The sequence below is a fragment of the Rhinatrema bivittatum genome, chromosome 8 (assembly GCF_901001135.1).
Source record: "Rhinatrema bivittatum chromosome 8, aRhiBiv1.1, whole genome shotgun sequence".
Classification (NCBI taxonomy): domain Eukaryota; kingdom Metazoa; phylum Chordata; class Amphibia; order Gymnophiona; family Rhinatrematidae; genus Rhinatrema; species Rhinatrema bivittatum.
The window spans coordinates 236,434,495-236,461,623 of NC_042622.1; the positions used below are offsets into that span (position 1 = coordinate 236,434,495).

A 27,129-nucleotide genomic window follows, 5' to 3' on the forward strand; every position below is an offset into this window, starting at 1 on the left:
CGGGTCCTCGCAAGATCCATGGTTTCGGTAGTGGCAGCACGACGACTACTGTGGCTACGCAATTGGGCGGCTGATACGTCCTCTAAGTCGAGTCTGGGCTCTCTTCCCTTCAGGGGCAAGTTCCTCTTCGGGGAGGATTTGGACCAGATCATCAAGTCCCTGGGGGAGAACGCTGTTCATCGGCTGCCGGAGGATAGGTTTCGACCATCCAGAGCATTTTCTTCTTCTCGGACCAGAGCCAGAGCGCAACGGCGCTACAGGGGATACAGACAGGCGGGCTCCCGGTCATCCGCCCCCAGGTCTCAGCCCTGGTCGCGCTCCTTTCGCGGGCGTCTGCCCGCACGCACTACTCCCGGAACCCCTATACCAAGTCTTCACAATGATGCCAGTCTCGCCCACTCCCCTGTCCCCAGGATTGGGGACCGACTAACGTATTTCTACGCGGAGTGGGCACGGATCACCTCGGACCAGTGGGTCCTGGATACCATAAAACACGGCTACGCATTGGAATTTGTCCGCCCCCCGCAGGGAAGGTTCATCTTTTCCCCCTGTGGCTCGGACCTCAAGAGAGGAGCGGTGCAGCTGACTCTGGACAGACTCCGGGAGATAGGCGCTATTGCGCCCATGCCCTTCGGAGAGGTGGGCTCGGGCCACTATTCCATCTATTTCGTCGTACCAAAGAAGGACGGTTCCTTCCGGCCTATCCTAGACCTCAAGGAAGTCAACAAATCCCTTCGAGTCGTTCGGTTCCGCATGGAAACGCTACGGTCAGTGATTGCGGCGGTGCATCGGGAGGAGTTCCTCTTCTCCCTGGACTTAACGGAGGCCTACCTGCACATTCCCATCCGCCCGGACCACCACAGTTTCCTTCGTTTCAAAATTCTGGACCAGCATTTTCAGTTCACGGCTCTCCCGTTCGGATTGGCGATGGCGCCGCGCACCTTCACCAAGATCATGGTAGTCGTGGCGGCAGCTCTCCGGAAGGAGGGCATCCTGGTTCATCCTTATCTGGACGATTGGCTCCTCCAGGCGAAGTCATTCGATCATGGACGCTCAGCGGTGACTCGAGTAGTACGGTTTCTACATTCCCTGGGATGGGTAGTGAACTTCTCCAAGAGCTCCCTCATGCCCTCGCAACGCTTGGGTTTTTTGGGGTGCCGACCTTCGACACCCTACTGGGCAAAGTTTTTCTGCGCCAGGACAAAGCTCAATCCTTGCGGGATCACACACGACGGTTCTCTGCGTTACCAGAGCCCACCTCCTGGGACTACCTGCAACTCCTGGGAGTGATGGGGTCCACCATCGACCTTGTACCTTGGGCTTTCGCGCACATCAGGACCTTACAGTGGGCGCTCCTCTCCCGTTGGAAACCAGTATCGCAGGACTACCAGATGATTCTCCCGCTCCCGCAGAATGCCAGGGACAGTCTGGGCTGGTGGTTGGATCCGCCGAACCTGGCCCGTGGCGTGTCCCTCGATCTGCCAAATTGGGTGGTGGTGACCACCGATGCCAGTCTAGCAGGCTGGGGTGCAGTCTGCGATCGAAGCGCCACACAGGGGACGTGGTCCACGGTGGAGGCGAAGTGGTCAATCAACAGTCTGGAAACCAGAGCGGTCCGGCTAGCTCTGCGACATTTCCTCCCGCTTCTTCGGAACCGGGAAGTCAGAATCCTATCGGACAACGCTACCACCGTGGCCTACATCAACCGACAAGGAGGCACGCGCAGCCCGCAGGTCGCGCTCGAGGCGGCGCTGCTGATGCAATAGGCGGAGCATCATCTCGTCCGGCTAGCGGCCTCGCACATCGCCGGTGTGGACAACGACCAGGCGGACTTCCTCAGTCGTCAACTGCTGGACCCCGGAGAGTGGTCTCTCTCCGACAAAGCGATGCAACTTCTCGTCCATCGGTGGGGGGGCCCCCCACTTGGATCTGATGGCGTCAGCTCTCAACGCCAAGGCTCCACGCTTCTTCAGTCGCCGGAGAGAGCGCGGCGCGGAGGGAGTGGATGCCCTGGTCCTCCCGTGGCCGCCACATCTTCTGCTCTATGCTTTTCCACCATGGCCCCTGGTGGGCAGGATGCTCCGCAGAATAGAAAGCCATCAGGGGACCGTGGTTTTCGTCGCCCCAGAATGGCCCAGGCGACCCTGGTTTGCGGACCTGCTACAGCTGGTGATCGACGGGCCAATCAGGCTGGGGCACCTCCCCCAGCTCCTACATCAGGGCCCGGTATTTTTCGAGCAGGCAGAACTCTTCTGTCTTGCGGCCTGGCTTTTGTGAGGCGCCGCCTCCGGCGTCGGGGCTACCCGGAGGCGGTAGTATCCATGCTATTGCGGGCACGAAAGACATCGACGTCGGCGGCCTATGTTCGAGTCTGGAAGGTGTTCGAGCTGTGGTGTACCAGCCAGGCCACGAGACCCGCTAAAGCTTCTGTACCTCAGATCCTTCAGTTTCTACAGGCGGGGGTGGAAAAAGGGCTCGCCTATAATTCACTACGGGTTCAGGTGGCCGCCCTTGGTTCACTGTTGAGCGATGGGGGCTCTCTTCTACAGTATCCTGACATTGCTCGTTTTCTCAAGGGTGTCAAGCATATGCGTCCTCCATTACGGGACCCTTGATCCTCCTGGAGTCTTAACCTTGTGCTTCGCTCCCTGTTGGGACCACCGTTTGAGCCGCTGCGCAGCGCAACGATAAAGGATCTCACTCTCAAGACTGTATTTCTTGTGGCCATCTGTTCCGCTCGACGCATCTCGGAGCTGCAGGCTCTGTCGTGTAGAGAGCCCTATCTCCGTTTCTCCGACTCTGGAGTTTCGCTTCGCACCATTCCCTCCTTCCTTCCGAAGGTGGTTTCTGCATTCCATGTGAACCAGACGGTGGAGTTGCCGTCCTTCTCTTCCTCAGAGCCGAAGTCTCTCCGTCTCTTGAATGTCAAGCGCACTCTGCGCCTCTATCTGGAGGCTACAAATGGTTCCGGACCTCTGACCATCTCTTCGTACTCTGGTCCGGACCTAAGAAGGGGTCTCAGGCCTCGAAGGCTACCATTGCCAGATGGTTGAAGGCCGGCATTGCTGCTTCCTACATTGGGGCGGGTCAGACTCCCCCACCCGGAATCGTAGCGCATTCTACACGTTCTCAGGTGGCTTCCTGGGCGGAGGTTCGCTCGTTATCCTCGCAGGAAATTTGTAGGGCAGCCACCTGGAAATCGTTACACACGTTCTCGAGGCACTATCGTCTGCACCTCGCCTCTTCGGTCTCTGGACACTTTAGCGAGCAGGTTCTCTGAGCAGGCCTCGCAGGACCCAACCCGATTTAGGGAAGCTTGGGTACATCCCACTGTCTGGACTGATCCAGGTACGTACAGGGAAAAGAAAATTATTACTTACCTGCTAATTTTCGTTCCTGTAGTACCATGGATCAGTCCAGACGCCCACCGCGTTTGGGTTCTTGATCCTGCTCAGCTCTGCGCTACTTCTTGCTCGCAGTGTTCTGTGTCTTCACAGTCGTTTCTTTTCGCTGTTTTTCACAGCTCCCTACAAGTTGGTAGGATGTTTGCAGTTACTTGTTGCGGTTACAATTGTTTTCATTATCTGTTTCCACAAACTTGATCCTTCGGGGGTTTCTACTCTGGCTTTGATATACTCGATACTGAACTCCTGCAGAGGGGGTAGTAGTATATATGGATACGCCCCCTCAAAGCTTGTGCTGACTCCATCTGCTGGATTGGGGACATAACCCACTGTCTGGACTGATCCATGGTACTACAGGAATGAAAATTAGCAGGTAAGTAATAATTTTCTTTTTGCTCACAAATTGCAGAAATAGAAGTAAAGTTAATATAAGTCCTGCAGATTTCACTGATATGTATCCACCAGGTGCCAGAGGCTCTGGCTGCCTTTAGCAATCCGTTGCCACTGCAGTCTTTCATCCCTTTTCACAGATCGCAGAGTAGATAAAGCAGTACATCTGTTGTTCTGCTTCTGCTATGGATATCGCTCAAGAGCTGATGCCTTTTAATAGTGAACAAGAGACCGAATTGAAATAGCCAGCGTTAACAAATACCTCTGCCCTACCCAAGGATGGCAATATTTCTGAGTTCTTGGCATTTGCTTAGCTTATCAAGATATAGATCGGCAAAAATTGTAATAGTATGCTGTTCCCATTGCCACATTACATTTTTCTTGGCTGCTGTAAAAATGTGTTCCTTTACTGCATAACTATCACAACAGACCACGATGTCACAAGGTCTGTTATCAACCCGCTGACCCAAAGATCGGTGAACTTGCTCAATCTTAATGCTCATATCATGATAGTCCTCTGAGTGCTCTACAGACTTAAATGAAGATTTGTATTAGTGTCTTTGCAATCAGCATATTCTGGAATCTCCGGTATCCCGTAAATTCACAAGTTACATCACCTTGTGCAGTTTTCCAAATCTTCAAGTTTACCCAAAATTTGAGGCATTTTCATCTTGTAACACTCTTGGATTTGCAGTCAAGCTTTGACTAGTATGTCCTCATGTGCGTGTAGGCTATTATCGTTTTCCTCGCCATGCTGTCCAATGTCGGCCATTTCCTCTCGCATTTCAGCTATCAGTGCCAATACTTCCTGTTTTTATTCAATTTAATATCTGCTCTTAACTCACAGAACCATGCTCGAAACTCTGCTCGTGTCAGTATATTGTTGAGGCCTACCTCTTTTTGTAGTGCATGGCCTGCCAGCTTATTTGCGCCAATAACGAGAGACTCAATCTCATCTGTTTTTGCATAAGAATTTTGAGGTCCACAGTTTACCTTTTGGTAGCCATTATTTTCAAGTAAGCATGCTGACTTTGCAAAAAAAAAAAAGCAGCGATAAAACTGATGGTTGTGATAAAAGCAGGATTAGGCAACTTAGGTGGAAGAGCAGAAATTCAAGCATCCATTAGGAACAATGATGTTACTTCCTCCTCAGATATTTGAATTTCTAAGCCAGAGGTGGCCAACTCTGGTCCTCATTAGCCACAAACAGACCTGGTCTTCAGGATATCCATAATGAATATGCATGAGAGAGATTTGCATGCACTGCCTCCATTGTATGCAAATCTACCTCATGCATTTTCCTATAGATATCCTGAAAACCAGGCATGTTTGTGGCTCTTGAGGGCTGGTGTTGGTCACCCCTGCTCTAAGCAAAGTAAAATGTAGTTTTTGTCCTTCCCTGCAAGTGACCCTTAGTGCCTTCTCTCCCATTTGGCTTTGTTATACATTATTTTATTGTATTGTGTGCTGTTTTTTTATGCAGTTCTCTGCTTTTGAGTAATATTTTTGGAAAGAGAATTATAAAACTCTAAAAATAAACAGCCATAGTATTCTCATTCCATGCATAAATATATGGTGGCCTCTAGTGGCCAAGAGTGCACAATGCAGCTTCCAAATCCACCTCCCAATCAGGCCGATGCAATAATAACACGGTAAAAATAGGCGTCCAAACTGGGCGCCCGTTTCCCTAACACACACCATCCACCTCTTCTGGGTGTGCGATGTGAGATGCAAATGAACAGCTGTGTCAAAAAAAAAAGACATGCTCGGGGAAGTCGTGAATCCCTAGCGCATCCTTGGCATTGGGCGCCGAGGAGATGTGGCTTTGCGTAAATCCATGCATTAGGAAAACGGACACTCAATTAATAAACGTCTGTTTTCTGATACCACACACAGCCATGGGTTAGGAAACGGGCGCTGGTAAATTGAGCGCCCATTTTCCTAACCTGACTGCTGGCAAGGCTCCCCCCACCCCCCCACCATGTCGCTGCTCTCTGTAGTTCCTCCTACTTAGTACTGCGATGATATTAAGTCGGAGGAACCACAGAAAAGCAGTATTCTCTGCTTTTCGTATGATGGCTTGGGATGCCTCAAGACAACACCAGCTCCAGGGCTGGCATTCATTTTTGAGGGTTAAAACGGGCACATGGTGAACTTTTTTACATCAGGGGTTCTAGCCAATAGGCATTTACAAGTGGTGAACGCTGTTAGCTAAGGCAGGGTTGGATGCGCTAATCCCATTATTGCATCAACCCCAATGTTTTGTTTTGTTTTTATGTCCCCTCAACTTGCATAATATGTATACATACCTGCGCCACCTACACACTCTCATAAGCCTACATGCTGTCAGTCCTATTTCAGCAGTAAGTGAAGTGGAATTTCTTTATTTAAAAAATACTTTCATACCACTTTACTAATCAAGAAATCATTCAAAGCAATGTACATCCAGTAATTACACAAAAAAAATATCCCCCTCCTCACTCACACACTAAAATATCAATTGCCCATTTAATGATTAGTTTATTTGGCATGCTTGCTGTTTGTTTTGCAGGAACTTTGTTTAGTGATTATGCTCAGCCTTTTTGGGGGAGGGGGGCAGGGAATCCTGGTCTTTCAGCTGAAGCCTTCTTTCTTTATTTCTTTGTAGACTAATCTGATAAATACAATCTCTTCTGGGGCTAAAATTCCTGAAAAGGGAAGAAGTGGAACTCCTACAAGGAAATCCTGCATTCTACAAAAATTTAAGATTCCTACAAGTAGGTTTTAATAGAAATCCCTTAAACAGACACATCTGAAGACTTTTATTTTTTTTTAGATAAGGAGAAACAGGCTTGATTTTATTTAATAGTTTGTTTTAAATGTAATTATTCATAATGTCATGAGCTTTTCTTCAGAATGCTCTTTCGAGGTATATTAACATACAAAGGTGGATTGAAGATATTTAAACTTCAAATACATTTGTTCCCCTTTTAACTAGAATCTATTTCTATCATTTGAACCATTTCTTTAATGAAGCTTAAATTAAGTTCTGAGAGAGAAAATGACACACATAGTTGAGCTCTGCGCAGGGAAATAACTCGTTCTCCTAATTAATCTTAATTGGGTTTTTGTAATGCTGAAAACCTCATTGTACAGGAGCTGAGTCGCATGTTTCTGATGAAGCCCTGCTTAGAAAGGACGATTTGCAGTCCACTCTGATGGAAGGAGATAAACTGGAGCGTCCCGACCTGGATCTGTCAGCAGTTGTTAATGGTAGGAATTTTTCTTAAGGGTATCTTTTTTTTTTTTTTTTTGTTTGATTTAAACACACATGGAAATTCAACATGTTTTTAAAATAAAGCATGCAAAAGTGCATGTCTGAGATCTCCATTATCTGACTCCTGTTGGTTCTCAGTCATTCCTCCTGGGCATATGTAAAGCTCTAAAACATGTACTAACTTAGGGCCTGATTTACTGAGAGATTTCCCCCCTATAGACCCAAAACAAGAGAAAAACCTTAGCTATGTATTAAGGGCCAAATTTACTAAATATAGGTATATGTCCTATACATAGTAAATGAGGTGTTGGAGCTTGTGCCTGGTAATGCCTGCCCAGACTTCAAACCGTGTCCTGGGTATGTTGTGTACAGTATTGTGTGTGTGTATAGTACAAATTTAATTAAAACATCTATATGATTTTCTGGCAGCATGCCTATCAAACTGTCATTTTAGCAGATCATCTTACCCTAATGGTAATTTTCTTCCAGTTGTGATCAGTTTGAGAATTCGCCAGACTACTATATGAAGACCAGCCAGCAACTGAAATATCAGATACAGGATTAGATCACTAGTATAATGTCATTTGTGTAATAAATCAGGATAGTTGCTGGTCTGCTGTTACCTACAAAAACAACCGATTTGTATATAGTATAACTGGTAAAGGCTGCCAAAAAAAACTGCTTTGTCTTGCATGAACCAGGTTCAGAGCAGGACTGGCAGGTTGCTATTCTGCTTTCTATAAGGATCCTTCATTACTTTTGAATCACAGCACATTCATTTTTATTGAGCAGGAACTGAGGATGTACTTAGTAAATTCCATATGATACCCCTAAGCAAACATCATGAATAAACATTTTAAGGAGAAAAGTTTTAGAAGAACAAAGGATAGTGCAGCAGAAAGGCAAAGATTAGGTGATAACTATAAAAAAAAAAAAAAAAAAAAAAAAACCCAATTAATTTGGTGGACACATTTCTTTTTCTGAGTATATGGCTACCAAATCTTAGAAGGGATTTATGTCCATTGTTTGTTATCTGCAGCTATTATAATAACAGACCTCAGGCCTTGCTTAAACAAGAAATGCCCAGTGGCACATACTAGAGCAAAATCTCCTCAGGGAGCCAACTGGTTAATTTTCCAACTTAAATATGGGTTCCAGGTACGCTGAAATGCCCCTAATCTCTTCTGCTTGTGGGCAGTAATTTTGCAGAGATTAAAAAGCTGAGCGTGATTATTTATTGATTTTTATATACCGCCGCTCATCAGAGATATCACGTTGGTGTACAGAGAACTACATAACATACACCGTAGCGCTATACATAAAACAAGATGATAATAGTTGAAAACGAGTACATGAAACAGCTGATGATAGTAACAAGGTATAACTTAAGGCAAAACTTAAAAGGTAACAATAATAACTTAAATTGACGGGGAAATCTGAGGGGGTTGGGCGGGAGGAGTGATGGAGTAAGAATTGGAAATGCGAGGCTATGAATGGCATTGAGTCTTAGAAAAGGCACGAGAGTGAAGTAAAAGGCATCAATAAAGCAGAGTAGCAATTATATACAGGAATATCTAGGATTACAAGGGTAGAACAAATGAGGGTGAGAGAGGCGACACATAAAAGATAATGTTTATTATGAATGAGGGGATGGGTCGAAGAAGGCTAAAGAGGAGCGTGTAGGCTTGAGTGAATAACCATGTCTTGAGTTTTTGTTTGAATATCTTAGGGGACAGTTCAAGACGTAATTCAGTAGGCATGGAGTTCCATAATATGGGGCCAGTTAGGAAGAGGGCACGGGCTTTAGTGGATGCATATTTAAATACTTTTGGTGAGGGGGTTTGCAAAGTGGCTATGTATGGATTTCTAGTTGGTCTGTTAGAAGTATGAAATTGTAAAGAGTTAGAGAGCCAATTCATTTCTGGATTGTAGAGGGCTTTGTGGATGAGTGATAATGCCTTGTATTGTATGCGAAAGTGAATGATTGATCCTTAGCCTTCCATTTATATGCTATTTCACACCTATTAGCTGTGACAAATTTTATAACAAGATCCATCAATGACTCCTATGCTAAGTAGCTGTATATAGTGGACTCCATATTTATTTTGTTCTCTTGTATATATAGAGGACCCCTTATTTACATTGTACACTTGTATATAATTATCCTCCTCTATCTCTTTTATTTCTTATAATCCCAGTTCATGAACCCTTGTTAATTGTAACTGCTTCTCTTCTCCACGTTTATTTATGTTTTTGGTTATATTTTTGCACCCCTGTTCTCTGTAAACCGACATGATGAGAACGAGTTCTTGAATGCCGGTATTAAAAAACCTTAAATAAATAAATAAATAAGAAATTTGTCTCCCAAAGGGTATGCGCAGTTTAATAAAGCTGTGTGAGAACAATAACCAGGTGAGTAATTTCGGTTAACCAGGTAGCAATCTCTGTCCATAGACGTGTGGAAGAAAGTGCCCTCAGCGCCACATCCCTTCCAACATCTATCAGACACGCTAGGATATATTTGGTGTAATCTGGATGGAGTGTAGTACCATCTATAAAGCAGTTTGAGACCATTTTCCACTAACGTAGCGGAAATTAGAACTTTCCCCAACGTAACATATACCCCGTCCCAGAAGTCCTTGCTCCCATGACTTAAAGGCCATTGGGACCTGTGGTTCCTGGTTCAGCAACCTATATATTTTTTACATTAGTCATTGCACTTTATTCACTGACCTACAATATGTTTCAAACATCATTACCTTCTTTGTCAAGGCCTGTTGTAGCCCAGTGTTACGCAAATAATTGCTCAGTGGTAAATAGTGATACATTTCTGACTGTGGCAATGCAAATCTAAGCTGCAGGGTTTGGAAGTCTACCCAGATAGCATTTTCCCAGAGCTGGGTGCAGCTAAAAATATCTTTAGTTATCCAGTTTTTAAAAATAGTAGGCACGGCACCCTCTAAGAAGTCCTTATGATAAAAGGGCATGGAATTAACTGAGCCCACTTTATCTCTTACTAAAATAGCCTTCCATTTTAAGCCAAGTTTGAAGGGTATGCTGATCAGGAGTGGGGAGATCCTGCGACCTCTGCCATGTTTTCCGGTGTTACTACACCAGCATCGGCAAAGGAACCTTTCCCAGTTGTTCCTGTTCTAGAAGCGTCCAAGGCTTGCAAGTGGACATCCTATGCCAAATTACTACAGCTCATAACCGAGCGGCGGCATGGTACCATTAAAAGGTTGGGAACTGCCAATCCTCCTTGTGCTCTAAATCGGAAGAGGACGTTTTGCACGATCCTGGGTGGTTTTTCCCTGCCATATGTATTTCATAAATCTGTTATTTATTTAGCATTTTTATATACCGATATTCTGGTGAACAGAGTTACCAATCAAATCGGTTTACATTCAAAACAATAACCATGACAAGAGATTGTTTTACAATAAACAGGATGGTCGAACTTGGATACAATTAACTGGGATTAACAACATAAAATAAAATATTTGAGGAGCCTGATACAATCTGGAGTTAAGAACCGAGGTTAATAGAAGAGCAAGGTTTTAAGATTTGACTGCATTGAGATAAAATGGATGAGCGTTCTCTTGAGGGGGTTAACAATGACAGAGATCACTGGTAGGAGTTCAATAATTTATTGAAGTTAGGAGAAGGCTTGGTTGAACAACCAGGTCTTGAGTCTTTTTTTTAAAGGTGATTGGGCATTGTACTAGCCTGAGGTCTGATGGAAGAGAGTTCCAATGCTTAGGGCCGGCAGTGGAGAAAGCTCTTTTACATAATGATGTTTTGATCGGTGGGGCCTGTAGATTGTCTCTATATGCTTGTCTCACCGGTCTGGCGGAGATGCGAGGTTGAAGTGGGAACCTGAGGTCGAGGGGGGTGATGTTATGTATCGCTTTGTGGATTGATGATAGAACTTTGAAAAGAATTCTGAATTTGATTGGGAGCCAGTGCAGGTTCTTTAGAATGGGAGTTATATGGTCTCTTTTGTTGGTTTTGGTTAGAATCCTTGCTGTAGCGTTTTGCAACATCTGTAAAGGTTTTGTGGAGTTAGCAGGGAGGCCGAGTAGCAGTGAATTGCAGTAGTCGATTTGTTAATCGTAATCGATTTGTTAATCCCCATTCTACTTAAATGTTGCCATTTAAGTAGAATGGGGAGTCGGGACATAAGGGATCGTCTGGAACAAATAACTGATTCTGGGGAGAATATTCATTTTAAAAGTAGCAATACATCCTAGCCAGGAGATATCAGTTCCATTCCTCTAAGTCCTTGTAAATTTTCGAGAGGAGTGGAAGATAATTAATGCGAAATATATCCTGGTGAGCCCCGAAATAACATAGAAACATAGAAATGACGGCAGAAGAAGACCAAACGGCCCATCCAGTCTGCCCAGCAAGCTTCACACACTTTCTCTCATACTTATCTGTTTCTCTTAGCTCTTTGGTTCTATTTCCCTTCCACCCCCACCATTAATGTAGAAAGCAGTGATGGAGCTGCATCCTAAATATTTACCTAAATATTTAATATTTACCTAAATATTTAATCTTTTCTTTCGCCCATTTAAAGGGAAATCGTGCCTTAAGATCCTGTACCTGAGCATCCTGTAAGGTGATATTAAGGATCTCAGTCTTATCCTAGTTAATAGAATAGCCCGAAACCTTACTATGTGTCTTAATAATTTCGACCACAGCTGGTAAAGATTTCATAGGGTTTGTTAAAGTATCACATCATCTGCAACCATGGCCAATTTGGATGAGAACTCCCCCCCCACCTGGATCCCTGAAACCGCAGGGGACTCTCGTATTTTTTGAGCAAGCGGTTCAATGAAGATAGCAAATAATAAAGGTGAAAAGGGGCACCCCTAGCGGGCGCCCCGTTCAACCAAAAAATTAGTAGAGTAAGCCCCGTTTACTTTAATATGTGCCTGTGGGGCATCACGCAGTTTCATGAGCCACTTAATAAAGAAGCATCCAAACCCCATTTTGTGTAAAACCTGGAACAAAAACGGCCAATGACCAAATCAAAAGCTTTTTCAGCATCCATGGCCATAAGCAGAAAAGGGGAATTATTCCGTTTAACCCACCACAGAGAGGCTAGGATTTTCCTGACGCTATCTGAGGCCATGCGCCCCAGGATGAATCCTGCTCGGTCGGAATGTACGAGTTGGGCTATAGGGCAATTAAGCCTACTCGCCAATAATTTGAGGTCTCACTCAGAGCCGAAGTTGCAACTTAACCTCTCTATCTATTGATGATATGTCTGGGATAGATACAGTAAATTCATCCATCTTTAATTGGGTCAATGGAGATTAGAACTGCTACAGAAGTTGTGAAGGATAGACTTGCTTCCTTCCTCTTCTTATCCATGAGGAGAATGTACAAAATGGGTGGAGGTCAGTCAAAATTTTGTTTCAAGGGGCACTGCTGGTTACTGTGTGCTGCAGGACACCACTGAGATAGAGGAGACGCCTGATTCCAGCTGATGAAGTCACCCTCAGCAACCAAGCACAACTGGCAAAATGGAAAACTGGCAGTGGAATCAGCGCGATGATAGGCAAGGCAGTCCCTCCAGCTCTATCCCCCCCCCCCCCCCACCAGAATTTCTTTTTTTTTTTTTTAAATTAATATTGTTTTATTGACATTGTATTGTATGTTTTTACAAACTCCTGTTACTTTGCTTCTTGGCCAGAATTTCATTTTAATAAAGCCAAGGGTGGTGTTAGCACCAGGCGCACAGGGCCTGTGCCCATAGTCTCAGCAGCATGCTAATTTTTAAAATTGAATCACAATTTACCCTGCCAGCAGGCTTCAGTTGCATCATCTGGATTATCTTGGTTCGAGGAAGTAGTCTGCCTGAGCTCTATTGGGGCATAGCAGCAAAGAGGCAGCTATTGCATCACCCAGGCCCACTCACTATGTAAGAGGAGGCTACTGCATCAGGTTTGGCCACACAGCTGATTACAGAAGGCTGCTGTGTTGGCCCAAATCCCATGCTTGAGGCTGCCATTTTGGGTTGGGTCGCATGGCCAAAGGGAGAAGGCTGCTGTATCGTGCTGGACTGCACAGCTGAAGAGAGGACAGTTGATGTTGCCTGCACCGTACACATTCCAGGGGCAGAAAGTGAGAGCGTGTGTGTGTGTGTGTGTGTGTGTGAGCAATAGCATGTATGAGAGCTTGTGTGTGTGTGTGATGCTGTGTAGGCTTAAGGAGACTGTTGCTGCTCCTTATACATTCCAGAGAGAGCATGTGTGTGAGAGAGCATATGAGAGCTTGTGTTTGTGTGTGAGATGCTGTGCAGGCCCAAGGAGGAAGGAGAGAGAGAGAGAATCTGGATATGTGCATGCGAGCATGTGAAAACATATGGGAGATAGAGAATGCATGTAAGGATGTGCGAGTAGATGTGTGTTGTATGCATGTGAGGAGAGAGTCTGCTTGTCTCTCTCCAACTCCCACCATTAATACATGACAATCTCAGGATGACTGGAAATCAAATGTTCCCAAGTATGGAGAGTGGGGGATTTTTTTTAATGCTTATTTTAATTATTGCATGTTTGTGTTTGCTGTTTTGAAATATTTTAATGGTGTATAGGAAATTTTAATATTTTTTTTGTTTTTAATTATTAGGTATTCTTTTAGTCAGCTGTTTAGAAATATTCTCTAAATGTGGTTTTACTGTCACGATATTTTAAATTTGATGTGTTATATGGCAAGGTGATGTTTCAGTTTTTTCATTGTTGCACTGCATATAGAATGTGGCTTGTTGCGGTTTCCAATTCAGTTTTTGTACATTTTCTGTTTTTACTTTATAGTCTCTTTATTCAGTGTTTGGTGAAGGTTTGTCTGAGTTCTGCATGTATTTCCAAGATGAAGTATTCTGCTAGCATGTAGTTTCTGTGTAGGGGTGTATAGCAGCCTAACTTGTTCTGCTTTCTTAATAGGAGGTGTATTGGTGTGTTAGGGCCTGGTGTAATATTTGCAGTGCTGGCAGTTCATGCTGATTTGGTATGAGATGTTTATTATATTGTAACATAATTCAGTTTTGAGATTCATTGTCAATTTGTTTACAGCATCAAATTAAAGACAGCACATTTTAAAAATGTTTGCAATAATGGAACCCAAAGGTTTGAACGTAAGTGGCTGTGTGCTGTGCTGTGTTGTGCCTGGGTCCATCAGGGGAACACTTTAAGAAGAGATCAGTGAAAAGTGTGGATGACTGTTGCACTCGTAGAATTTCCATAACAATGGGAAAAATGAGAAATGCTCCCATATTACATGTATGCATACATCTATGCAGATTATGCTGCATTTTCTTATGGTGTTTCAGGTTGATTCATGAGTGCACCACTCATCGCTGATTGCTTTGTTAGTGCTGTTGATCTGTTAGATTGTTCATTGCCACTGTCCTGGGGTACTAGAATAGAAGGAACAGAGGGATGAGAGAGAGGAGACTAGTTCAGGGACAGTGGTGGTAACTTTATGCAAATGAGTAGAGAATCAGATGGTCAGATTCTCCCCCCCAATTCTCAAGTGTCCAGTTCCGGTCTGTGGGAAAAGCGCCCCCCCCCCCCCCCTGTGGGGGGCAGGGAGGAAAGGAAAGATCTCTGGGTCTGTGCCCCAGAGCTGTTGAAGTTTTACAAATCTGGTGCTGTGTGTGTTCGAGAAGATGGTAATTTGCATGATGGAGTTACGGGTTCACCAGCAGAAACCCACTGTAGCTAGCTGGGATGAAACAGGCGTAGGGTAGGGTTTGGCTAGGCACTGCATGATTAAGATTTCCTTCTCTCTTTGTGGTTTAGAGAAAGCCTTGCATAGGGACATACCGAAGCATCTGGTCAAAGCTGAGCAAAGAACACGTAAAAAGGAGTTGATTATGGTAAGCAATTTGGGAATGTGTAATGTGTCTGACCTAGGTGGATTTGTGTCATCTGTTAACATAGTGCTTGTCATCAGGACACTTCCAGGGTTGCTGCTAAATTACCCCAGTAAATCCTGTAGGGAGAGCAGACCTCTTATTTTCTCATGTAGTAGGATTATGTGAGTAACAAGCAAAACTTGCAGGACAGGATAAATTGGGGAAAAGGATCACAACTGGCATATATCAGGAAAAGCATTTGGGTTAATTTTAGTTATAAAGTAAGTTCCCTGTACGTACCTGGATCAGTCCAGACAGTGGGTTATATCCCCCGACCAGCAGATGGAGTCAGAACAGAGTTTGAGAGCGTCAGCATATAGAGTAGTGCACCCTCTGCTGGAGCTCAGTATTCTTCTGACTCCAGCAGATGTGAGTGGGGGGATCCACGGTTCCCCCAGATTGACAGGGTTTCTTCATTTTTGGTTATTTCTTTCTTTTTCTCCACAGTATTTCCCTGTCTTATGTTTCTCTTCATTTTGGATCCTTAAAATTAAAAAAAAAAAAAAAAAGACTTTTCAATTTTTGAGGAGGCGTGTGTCTGTGGCTCTGCCTTCTCTATTCTGTACTCCTTTCCTCTTCCGTTGGGGTAAGTGGAAATTTTTTTGAGTTTCTTTCTCCACAGGTTTGCTTCTTTTTGGTGGTGCCCCGTGGATGCCGGTGGTTCCGGCCGCTCCACGCGTCGTTTGTGGGTCCCGCGGTTCGCAAGCTCCACCCGCGGGTGTGTGCTCAACTGAAACAGGGGTTTTCCCCTGCAGTTCCTGGACCCCTTCGGCGGGTTGTTAGGGCCATTCCAGGCCCCCCCGCGGCACTAGCTCGTTTTTGGCCCCCCCCCCCCCCTCCCCCGAGGCTTTTTTTCCCGGTCCTGACATGCCGCGGTCCTCGAGGTGTGAGGCCTGGGGCGAACCGGGGAATCAATTTCTAAGGGAGGGGCTTTGTGAGCGGTGCTTCCCCGACGGGGAAGGCACCCTGCAGTCCTCCGGTGCGATTTCGGACCTGCCTCCTCCTCAGCCCGGGCGGCGCGGGCCGGCCACGACGCCGCCTTTGGCGGGAACGGCGGCCATTTTAGGGGGACAGCGTGAGACGGACTCACTCCCAGATGCAGACAGGATTGGTTGCACTGGCTCTCAACAGACTTTGCCCCCGGTGGGGGGTTTGCCCGACCGGGGCTCCCAGGACAGTCCCCCCCCCCAGAGATTCCAATCAGCTCCCCGTTTTTCTCACCTGATTTTATTCTGGCAATGCACATGGCTTATTTGCAGGGTATGGGAGCGCAGGCGCCGAATCCCCTGGGGGCCCCTCCCCCAAGGTTCCTAAACTTGCTGTTGGTCTCACCGCCTCGCCCGTTACGCCTGGATCCCTGCCGGGTCCCTCTCCCGTGCCACCCCGGCGTACCACGGGGGCGGCTTCGCCGGTGAGAGACGACTCCCCGGAACCCCCGGAGGTGCATCCGGATGGACATACGGAGGGGGACGACCCTCGAGCCCTACGGATTTTTCAAAAAGAAGAGCTGGATGAACTCATCCACCATATTATTCAGGAGCTGGACCTCGACCCACCTCCAGATCCGCCGATCCCTGTGGCTCCTGCCGTCGCCACCTCTTCTCGCAAAGGGGATCCAGTACTTGCCGCCCTCCGTCCTAGGGCAAGGGTTTTTCCTATCCATGAGTCCTTCCTACAGCTTCTCACCAGGGAGTGGGACACTCCCGAGGCGTCCTTGAAAGTCACACGCGCCATGGAAAAGCTATACCCGCTCCCTGAGGATTTTTTTTGGATCTTATCAAGGTGCTCAAGGTGGATTCAGCGGTGTCTGCAGTGACCAAGAGGACGACCATCCCGGTCACAGGTGGAACAGCCCTGCGGGATACGCAGGACCGTAAACTAGAAACCTTCCTCAAGAGGGTCTTCGAAGTCTCCGCCCTAGGTATGCGGGCCGTGATGTGCAGTTCGCTTGCGCAAAGGGCCAGCTTACTCTGGGTACAGCAGCTTTTCACCTCTCAGGAGTTGCCCCCTGAAGAGGCCGCCCAGGCGGACCGTCTGGAATCTGCCATAGCATACGGGGCGGACGCCTTGTATGATCTCTTTCGCGTAATGGCGCGGTCCATGGTTTCGGTTGTAGCAGCCCGATGGCTCTTGTGGCTTCGCAACTGGGCGGCAGATGCTTCCTCCAAGTCGAGCCTTGGCTCCCTCCCCTTTCAGGGGAAGTTTTTATTTGGAGAGGACCTGGATCAGATCATCAAGTCACTGGGGGAAAATTCGGTGCATCGGCTGCCGGAGGATAGACGGCGTTCCTTCAGGTCATTTTCTTCCGGTAGAACCAGGGCCAGGGCACAGCGACGTTATAGGTCTTACCGGCAGTCCGGTTCCCGGACACAGCCGACAAGATCCCAGCCTTGGTCTCGTTCCTTTCGTGGGCGGAGGCCCGCGAGAGAGGGTCCAGGGCAGGGAAATCCGCCCACAAAGTCCTCCCAATGATGCCAAAGGAGCCCACTTCTCACGTCCCCGGATCGGAGGCCGCCTCAGGGACTTCTACGAGGAGTGGGCAGTTATCTCCACGGACCAGTGGCTGCTGGACACCATAAGAGACGGTTACGCCTTGGAGTTTGTCCGCCCCCCAAGGGACCAGTTCATCTTCTCCCCCTGCAGTTCGGATCTCAAGAGGATAGCGGTTCAACAAACACTAGACCGACTGCAGGAAATAGGGGCCATCGTTCCCGTCCCCTTTGAGGTGGGCTTGGGCCACTATTCCATTTACTTCATCGTTCCCAAAAAGGACGGTTCCTTTCGGCCCATCCTGGACTTGAAGGAGGTAAACAAGGCCCTCTGGGTCAGCTGGTTCCACATGGAGACTCTTCGATCAGTGATTGCCGCAGTGCACAAGGGAGAATTCCTCGCTTCTTTGGATCTCTCGGAAGCATACTTGCACATTCCCATCCTGCCGGCTCACCGGCAGTATCTTCGCTTCAAGATTCTCGGTCAACACTTTCAGTTCAAGGCGCTTCCCTTCGGTTTGGCGACCGCACCTCGGACCTTCACAAAGATCATGGTAGTGGTGGCGGCGCCCTCCGCAAGGAAGGGTATCCTAGTACATCCGTACCTAGACGACTGGCTGATTAGAGCGAAGTCCTTCTCACATGGTCAGACCTCAGTGGCCAGAGTAGTACAATTCCTACGCTCTCTGGGCTGGGTGGTGAACCTTCCAAAGAGTTTCCTTGTGCCCTCGCAACACCTGGATTTCTTAGGAGCGAGCTTTGATACCCGGCGGGGTATGGTGTTCCTGCGCCAGGACAAGGCGCAAGCCCTGAGGGAGCACGTGTCTCTGTTTTCGGCTTTGGAAGAACCAACCGCCTGGAATTATCTGCAGCTCCTGGGAGTAATGGCCTCCACCATCGACATGGTACCCTGGGCGTTTGCACACCTGCGTCCACTGCAGGCGTCCCTGCTATCCAGTTGGAAACCAGTCTCCCAGGAGTATCAGGTGATCCTGCCGCTTCCACCATTAGCCAGGAAAAGCCTGGATTGGTGGCTTGTCCCCTCGCATCTGGCTCGGGGAGTCTCGCTCGAGGTTCCCAATTGGGTGGTGGTGACCACCGATGCCAGCCTCGCGGGATGGGGCGCCGTCTGCGAAAGCAGCGCCACGCAGGGGACTTGGACGCCAGAGGGAGGCAAAGTGGCCGATCAATCGCCTGGAAACGAGAGCCGTGCGTTTCCCTCTCCAGCGTTTTCTTCCCCTGGTACGAAACAGAGGTGAGGATCCTCTCGGACAACGCCACCTCCGTGGCCTACATCAATCGTCAAGGGGGGACAAGAAGCAAGCATGTCTCCCTCGAGTCAACTCCCCTGATGGAGTGGGCGGAGAGCAATCTCGTCCGCATAGCGGCCTCTCACATCGCCGGGGTGGACAACGTTCAGGCGGACTTCCTGAGTCGTCAACAGCTAGACCCCAGCGAGTGGGCTCTCTCCGACGAGGCAATGCATCTCATCGTCCGTCGTTGGGGGACTCCACGCCTCGATCTAATGGTGACCTTTCTCAACGCCAAGGCTCCACGCTTCTTCAGCCGCAGAAGAGAGCGCGGCGCGGAGGGGGTGGATGCCCTCGCCCTTCCGTGGCCGTCGGATCAACTGCTCTATGTGTTTCCTCCTTGGCCTCTGGTCGGCAAGGTTCTCCGCAGGTTGGAACATCATCGAGGGACTGTAATTCTCGTCGCCCCGGAATGGCCCCGTCGACCATGGTTCGCAGATCTACTTCAGATGACGGTGGACGGCCCACTTCGCCTGTCCCATATTCCTCATCTTCTGCGTCAGGGGCCGGTATTTTTCGAGCAGGCAGAACTCTTCTGTCTTGCGGCCTGGCTTTTGAACGGCGCAGTCTCCGCCACAGAGGCTACCCGGAGACAGTGATCTCAACGATGCTTCGTTCCCGCAAGCCTTTGACCTCCGTCGCTTACATTCGAGTTTGGAAGGTCTTCGAAGCCTGGTGCTCCGACCGCGGGGTCCAAACCATGGAGGCGACTGTCCCGCTGATCCTTCATTTCCTACAGGATGGTCTGGATAAGGGTCTCGCCTATAATTCGCTCCGGGTTCAGGTGGCGGCCTTGAATGTCTTGGTACAGAAGGACTGCTCTCTACCCCTTCAGCCGGATATCGCACGTTTTCTGAAGGGTGCCAAACACCTACGGCCACCGGTCAGGGATCCTTTCCCTTCTTGGAGCCTCAACTTGGTGCTGCGAACGCTGTCGGGCCCTCCTTTTGAACCCCTGAGGGGGTCCTCCCTCAAGGACCTGACCCTCAAGACGGTTTTCCTGGTAGCCATCTCTTCTGCTCGCCGGATCTCAGAGCTCCAAGCCTTGTCCTGCCGGGACCCTTATCTGCGTTTCTCCGACTCCGGGGTTTCCCTTCGTACGGTGCCATCCTTCCTACCAAAGGTGGTCTCGGCCTTCCACGTCAATCAAACTGTGGAGCTTCCAGCGTTCGCTCCAGAGGAACCCCGGTCTCTCCGGCTCCTGGACGTCAAGCGTGTGCTGCTCCATTACCTGGAGGTTACCAATGACTTCCGGGTATCCGATCATTTGTTTGTCCTCTGGTCAGGACCGAGGAGAGGTTCTCGGGCATCCAAGACGACTATTGCGCGCTGGATAAAGGACGCCATCTCATCGGCTTACATTGCGGCGGGGCGGGTGCCGCCTCGCAGCATGTCGGCTCATTCCACGCGATCCCAAGCGGCATCCTGGGCGGAATCTCGCTCCGTTTCCTCCCTGGAAATCTGCCGTGCGGCGATGTGGAAGTCGTTGCACACTTTTTCCAGACATTACGGACTACACCTGGCGCCTCAGTACACGGGTTCTTTTGGCGATCAAGTTCTCCGAGCAGGTCTCTCAGGACCCCACCCGGTTTAGGGAAGCTTGGGTACATCCCACTGTCTGGACTGATCCAGGTACATACAGGGAAAAGAAAATTATTCCTTACCTGCTAATTTTCGTTCCTGTAGTACCATGGATCAGTCCAGACGCCCGCCACTAGGGATTTCATTAGGTCCTGCTCGGATTCTTCCAGGTAACTTTCATTCTGTTTGTCTCTGATTATTGTTACTGTTCACAGCTCCTCACAAGTTGACTGTTGGTGGTCCCGTTGACCGTTTGTTTACTTATATCTTTCTCTGTTCCTTTTTGGGGACGGATCTGGATCCAAAATGTTGTGTTTTGCTTTTGTGCTTTGCTATGCGTAATACTGAGCTCCAGCAGAGGGTGCACTACTCTATATGCTGTCGCTCTCAAACTCTGTTCTGACTCCATCTGCTGGTCGGGGGATATAACCCACTGTCTGGACTGATCCATGGTACTACAGGAACGAAAATTAGCAGGTAAGGAATAATTTTCTTTTCTAATATGTATCTTATTCCCAGACATATTGTTTGATGTTAAACTGTAGTTTTGCACTCCTTAAATGTGCCAGTCTTCACAGCAGCAGAAATAGTAGCTGCTTATGCTTACAAAATGAGTGATTTATTAACCAACATGGCAAGAAAAAAACTCTGAGCTTCTATCATACTGTTGATTAACAAACTGACAGCCAGCCAGAAGAAAGTTAGACTCAGGGGACATAAGAAATGCCAACCTGGGTCAGACAAAAGGTCCAACAAGCCTTTCCTCATGGGGAGCTGCTCCATCCCCTTTATCATTTGTATGCCTTTTCCAGTTCTCTATCTTTCAGGTGAGGTGAACATAACTGTACACAAGTCTCTCAACAAAACAGCAGGATCTCAAAAAAATAGATGCAAGCCTTCTTTCTTATAACCAGCTATAAAGAGTGGCTTTCCCAATTCCCTGTTCGTACCCGGATCAGTCCAGACTCCTGGGTTTTGCCTCCCTTCCAGCAGATGGAGACAGAACTTTTTAACAGACTCTGCCATATATCCAAAGGCCAAAGAAAATTCTGCTATGTGAAGGAGCTTGTGTCTATTTTGTATACAATGACCGTCATATAGTGCCTCTTGCTACTTGTGGCTTTATAGAAGCGCTAGGGCTTTCTAACCATAGGTCATGTATACAGAAGTTCAGTTTATTTATTCTCCATGTAGGAGCTATTATGCACTTATCTCATCTCTAAATAATCATCCACAATGCAGGGATGTGTCTTCTGACACTGCAATGTTTCAGATTGAGACTGTGGTGGATTGATTTGGTTTTATAAGTGCAGTTAGTCGACTAACAGGTTCAAACCCCGCTATATGCGTTCTGAGGTGCTGCGAGCTACTTGTTGAAGTTTGTCCCTGTCACTGACAAGTAGCTCGCAGCACCTCAGAACGCATATGGCAGTTTGAACCTGTTAGTCGACTGACTGCACTTATAAAACCAAATCAATCCACCGCAGTCTCAATTTTGAAGCTCCCTGAAGGAGGAGTAACCCAACTCTGAAACCTTGCATTGTCAGAAGACTCATCCCTGCATTGTGGATGATTATTTAGAGATGAGATAAGTGCATAATAGCTCCTACATGGAGAATACATAAACTGAACTTCTGTATACATGACCTATGATTAGAAAGCCCTAGCGCTTTAAAGGGCTTCTATAAAGCCACGAGTAGCAAGAGGCACTATATGACGGCCATTATATACAAAATAGACACAAGCTCCTTCACATAGCAGAATTTTCTTTGTTGTGTTTAATTCATTTGTTCTTGCTATAATTTGGGTATTTAGTTATTTCATATATCCTAAGGTGCCACCTACAGTCCGGCAGTATTTCTGTCTCCAGCAGATGGTGGAGGTGCAAAACCTACAGTAGGTGCTGATTACTTGGTTTAAAAATAAATCCACTACAAGGGCAAGGCAGAGTTCTCCTCAGTCTCCCAGGGGATTGTGAGGTCCTGAGGGGATCATCCCCCTGGTCTCTGAGGCAGCTGCGGCGCAGGGTCGAAGGCCCTATTACCATCATCTAGCAGCTGTGGGTGTGATACCAGGGAGCCCGGCTCACTCACCCCAGTTGGATCAGGACCCTTGGATCACTGTCGGGCAAGTTTTGTTTTTTTTAAACAAAGTTTGACTGTCGGGGGGTGCGGTGTTGAGGCTCTCCTTTCCCTCACTATTGCGGCTGGGCTTTTCACCGCTGTTTTCTTTCTTTTTCACTGCTCGCACTTGAAGTTTTGTTTCTGCCTGATGCCACGCTCGCATCTTTCGCAGGATGGTCTCTGCTCTTCGTGACTCCCCGGGGAGGGGGAGGGACCCGTTGACCCAAAGACCCGAAAATGTTCGCTGCGCTGTTTTCAAAGCTCCTACGGGGGGTTGGGGCATCACGTTCCTCTCCTGCTGATTGGGAAGCCATTTTGAGCTCCTTCAGAATAGCGACATGAGCAGCGATGGGGGAGGGGATTCTTCTACCGCCCCTATCCCCACAGCAAATGGTCCCGGGGGGGGGGGTGTGAACCATCAGAGCATGCCTCGCCTGCAATGGAGGATAGCCCCGAGGGGGCTTCAGATTCCTCCTCCTTCTCCTCTGAGTTTATTTTGTTACTTCAAAAGGAGTTGGGTCAACTGATTCCCCACGATTTTAGGGGAGTTGGGCAACGGGCCCCCAGAGGAGTCCAGGCTAGGGGCTATGGATCCAGTGTTGGGCCTGCGGGGTCCGACCACTTCTTTTCCTTTTCATTTTTCCATAATGGACTTGCTGTTCAGAGAATAGGACACTCCTGACCTGGTGTTGAAGGGTTAGTAAGGCTATGGATAAACTATACCCTCTGCCAGAGGACACATTGGACCTTCTGCGGGTTTCCAAGGTGGACCCGGCAGTGTCAGCAGTCACCAAAAAGACCACCATTCCGGTTACGGGAGCGACAGCTCTCAAGGACCTGCAAGATAGAAAGTTGGAGCTTCAGCTCAAAAAACGTTTGAGGTCTCTGCACTGGGATTGTGAGTGGCCATGTGCAGCAGTTTTTCTTTACGAGCTGGCCTTAGCTGGGTGCAGCAACTGCAGGCTAACGCCGGTCTGACACAGGGGGAAGTTCTCCAGGCAGGGCACCTAGAAGCAGCGATTACTTATAGTGCTGATGCTCTTTATGATCTGTTGCGGACTTCGGCCAGATCTTTGGTGTCTGCTGTCTCTGCCCGCAGACTCCTGTGGTTAAACTGGTCTGCCGATGTTTTGTCCAAGGCTCAGCTGGGTTCTTTGCCTTTAAAGGGCAAATTGCTTTTTGGAAAAGACCTGGAAAATGTGATTCACTCCCTGGGCGAGAATAAGGTTTATCATTTGCCGGAGGACAGGCCCAAGTCGAGGGGCTCCTTTTCTTCTCTGGCTCGCTTCAGGAGGAATCGAAAATTTCGCCCATCCAGGGCTCCCGGTTCTTTTCGGTAGGCAACAGACCTGGTCCCAGTCCTTTCCTGGCCGATGCTTTGGCAGAATCGGTAATCCCCAGTCTTCGCAATGAAGGGACGCCTGTCCATTCCTCAGTGCCAGCTGTAGGGGGCAGACTGTCCCTGTTTTACGAGGAATGGGCCCAGTTGACATCGGACCAGTGGGTCCTCACCATGATAAGACAAGGCTACGCTTTTAGATTTTGCATGTCGCCTTCAGGACTGGTTTCTAGTCTCCCCATGCGGTTATGAAGAGAAGCGGAGGGTGGTGCAAGTCACTTTGCAGCGTCTTCTCGAGCTCGGCGCCATTATGCCAGTTCCTCCGGTGGAACGAAGGAAAGGACGATATTCCATTTACTTTGTGGTACCCAACAAAGAGGGGGCATTTCGGCCCATTCTAAATTTGAAAGTCAACAGATGCCTTCGGGTGCCCCGTTTTCGCATGGAGACTCTACGGTCTGTGATTGCCTCGGTGCGACAAGGAGAGTTTCTGGCTTCGCTGGATCTAACGGAGGCATATCTTCACATCGGCATCCGGACCGTCCACCAGACATTCCTGCGGTTCTTGGTTCTGGGTCGTCATTTTCAGTTTCGAGCTCTGCCTTTCGGTCTTGCTACTGCGCCCAGGACCTTTACCAAGGTAATGGTTGTGGTAGCGGCGCAGCTCCGGAGGGAGGGGCTCTTGGTGCATCTATATCTGGATGACTGTTTTTTCGAGCAAAGTTGGAATTGCTTGGCCATTTGGCGGTCCGCAGGGTGCTTGGTTGGGTGGTCAACCTAGCTAAGAGTAGACTGGTGCCCACTCAGTCCTTGGAATTCCTGGGAGCCCTATTCGACACGCAATAGGGGAGTTTTTTTTCTTACTGTGGAGTGAATTTGCAAGTTGCAGGGGCAGGTTCGAGACTTATTGGCCAAGCATCCTCCCAGAGTCCGGGATTATTTGCGGGTCCTAGGTTCAATGACTTCCACTCTGGAGCTGGTGCCCTGGGCCTTTGCTCATATGTGTTCTTTACAGTCAGCTTTACTTTCGTGATGGAACCTAGTTTCCAAGCAATTTCACCTGCCTCTTCCCCTTACGGATACTGCTCGGTCCAGTCTCTGTTGGTGGCTCCTCTCGGACAACTTAACCTGTGGAGTTCCCTTGGTAGTACCAGAGTGGATAGTGATTACCACGGATGCCAGCCTCTCTGGCTGGGGTGCAGTTTTTCTGAAGAAATCTGTGCAGGGGCAATGGTCCCAGGAAGAATCTCAGTCTTCGATCAATCATCTGGAGACCAGGGCCATGCAGTTAGCGTTGCAAGCTTTCCTTCCTCTCCTCCAAGGGAGGCCAGTCAGACTACTGTCCAACAATGCGACCATGGTGGCGTATATCAATCGCCAGAATGTTGGGAACTATTAGAAAGGGAATGGTGAATAAAACGGAAAATGTCATAATGCCTCTGTATCGCTCCATGGTGAGCCCGCACCTTGAATATTGTGTACAATTCTGGTCGCCGCATCTCAAAAAAGATAATTGCGATGGAGAAGGTACAGAGAAGGGCTACCAAAATGATAAGGGGAATGGAACAGCTCCCCTATGAGGAAAGACTAAAGAGGTTAGGACTTTTCAGCTTGGAGAAGAGACGACTGAGGGGGGGGATATGATAGAGGTGTTTAAAATCATGAGAGGTCTAGAACGGGTAGATGTGAATCGGTTTTTTACTCTTTCGGATAATAGACTAGGGGGCACTCCATGAAGTTAGCATGTGGCACATTTAAAACGGAGAAAATTCTTTTTCACTCAACATACAATTAAGCTCTGGAATTTGTTGCCAGAGGATGTGGTTAATGCAGTTAGTATAGCTGTGTTTAAAAAAGGATTGGATAAGTTCTTGGACGAGAAGTCCATTACCTGCTATTAAATAAGTTGACTTATATAATAACCACCACTATTATTAGCAACGGTAACATGGAATAGACTTTGTTTTTGGGTACTTGCCAGGTTCTTATAGCCTGGATTGGCTGTTGTTGAAAACAGGATGCTGGGCTTGATGGACCCTTGGTCTGACCCAGTATGGCATATTCTTATGATCTTATAACCAAGAGCCAACCAGTGGTGGTGGAAGCTCATCAGCTGGGCGGAGCAGCATCTGGTCAGCATCTCACATAGCCGGTGTCGACAACGTTCAGGCAGACTTTCTCAGTCGGCACAGTCTCGATCCGAGAGAATGAGAGTTGGCAGACGAGGCGTTTCAGCTCATATGCAACACATGGGGCATACTCAGCATGGATCTGATGGCAACATTTTGGAATGCCAAAGCCCCACGTTTCTTTTGTCGCCGCAGGGAGACAGGAGCGGAAGGGGTAGATGCCCTGGCCAACCATCATCCTGCTGTATGTCTTTCCACCTTGGCCACTAATCCGCAAATTGCTCAGGCGAGTAGAGCTTCACCCGGCGGAGGTCATCCTCGTAGCTCCAGAGTGGCCGAGATGTCCATGGTTTGCGGATCTGGTCAACCTAGCGGTGGCGGGGCCCCTGCGGTTTCTGGTGCTTCTAAACCTTCTGCATCAAGGGCCCGTTTGTTTGGAAGGAGCCGATCGCTTTGATCTAGCGGCATGGCTTTTGAGAGGCGGTGCCTAAGGGGCAAAGATTATTCTGATGCGGTAGTTGCTATGCTTTTGAGATCACATAAAACATTCACTACCCTCACGTATGTTCGGGTGAGGAGAGTTTTTTAATCTTGGTGTGTGGCACGCGAGGTGATTCCTACCCGGGCATCGGTGTTGGATATTTTGTGTTTTCTACAAGCCGGGTTATCCAAGGGCTTATCGTGTAGCTCTCTGAGAGTGCAGGTGGCAGCACTTGGTTGCTTGCGTGGTTCCATACAAGGCGTAGCATTGGCCGCACATCTGGATGTGGCTCGTTTCCTTAGGGGAGCGTAGCACTTACGTCCTCCAGTCAGACACTCTTGTCCTTCCTGGAGCCTGAACTTAGTTCTCTCAGCCTCTGTAAGGCACCCTTTGAGCCTCTGAAAAGGGCGACGCTGAAAGATCTCATATTAAAGGTGATTTTTCTTGTAGCTATCACATCGGCTCGTAGAGTGTCGGAACTTCAAGCACTATCCTGTAGAGAGCCTTTCTTGAGAATTTCAGATTCTGGAGTTTCCTTAAGGACGGTTCTTCCTTTCATTTGAATCAATCGGTGGAGCTCCCGTCTTTTCTGGACTTGGACTGGTCGGATCCGTTGTCTAGAGACTTACAGAGACTGGATGTTCGCAGGGCTTTGCTGCATCTGGAAGTTACGAACGCTTTTCGTATGTCCGACCATCTTTTT

The 27,129-nt window shown here is 48.1% G+C and overlaps 1 protein-coding gene across 2 annotated transcripts in view; it reads left to right on the top strand.

Moving 5' to 3' along the window:
• Positions 1-27,129, top strand: part of HAUS8 (HAUS augmin like complex subunit 8) — a 135,113-nt gene that overhangs the window by 52,025 nt on the left and 55,959 nt on the right. For both annotated transcript variants that reach the window (XM_029614170.1, XM_029614169.1), the window contains exons 4-6: positions 6,442-6,550; positions 6,930-7,046; positions 14,859-14,935. In XM_029614170.1, coding sequence (XP_029470030.1) covers positions 6,442-6,550; positions 6,930-7,046; positions 14,859-14,935 — 303 coding nt within the window. The remainder of the gene's footprint in view (positions 1-6,441; positions 6,551-6,929; positions 7,047-14,858; positions 14,936-27,129) is intronic.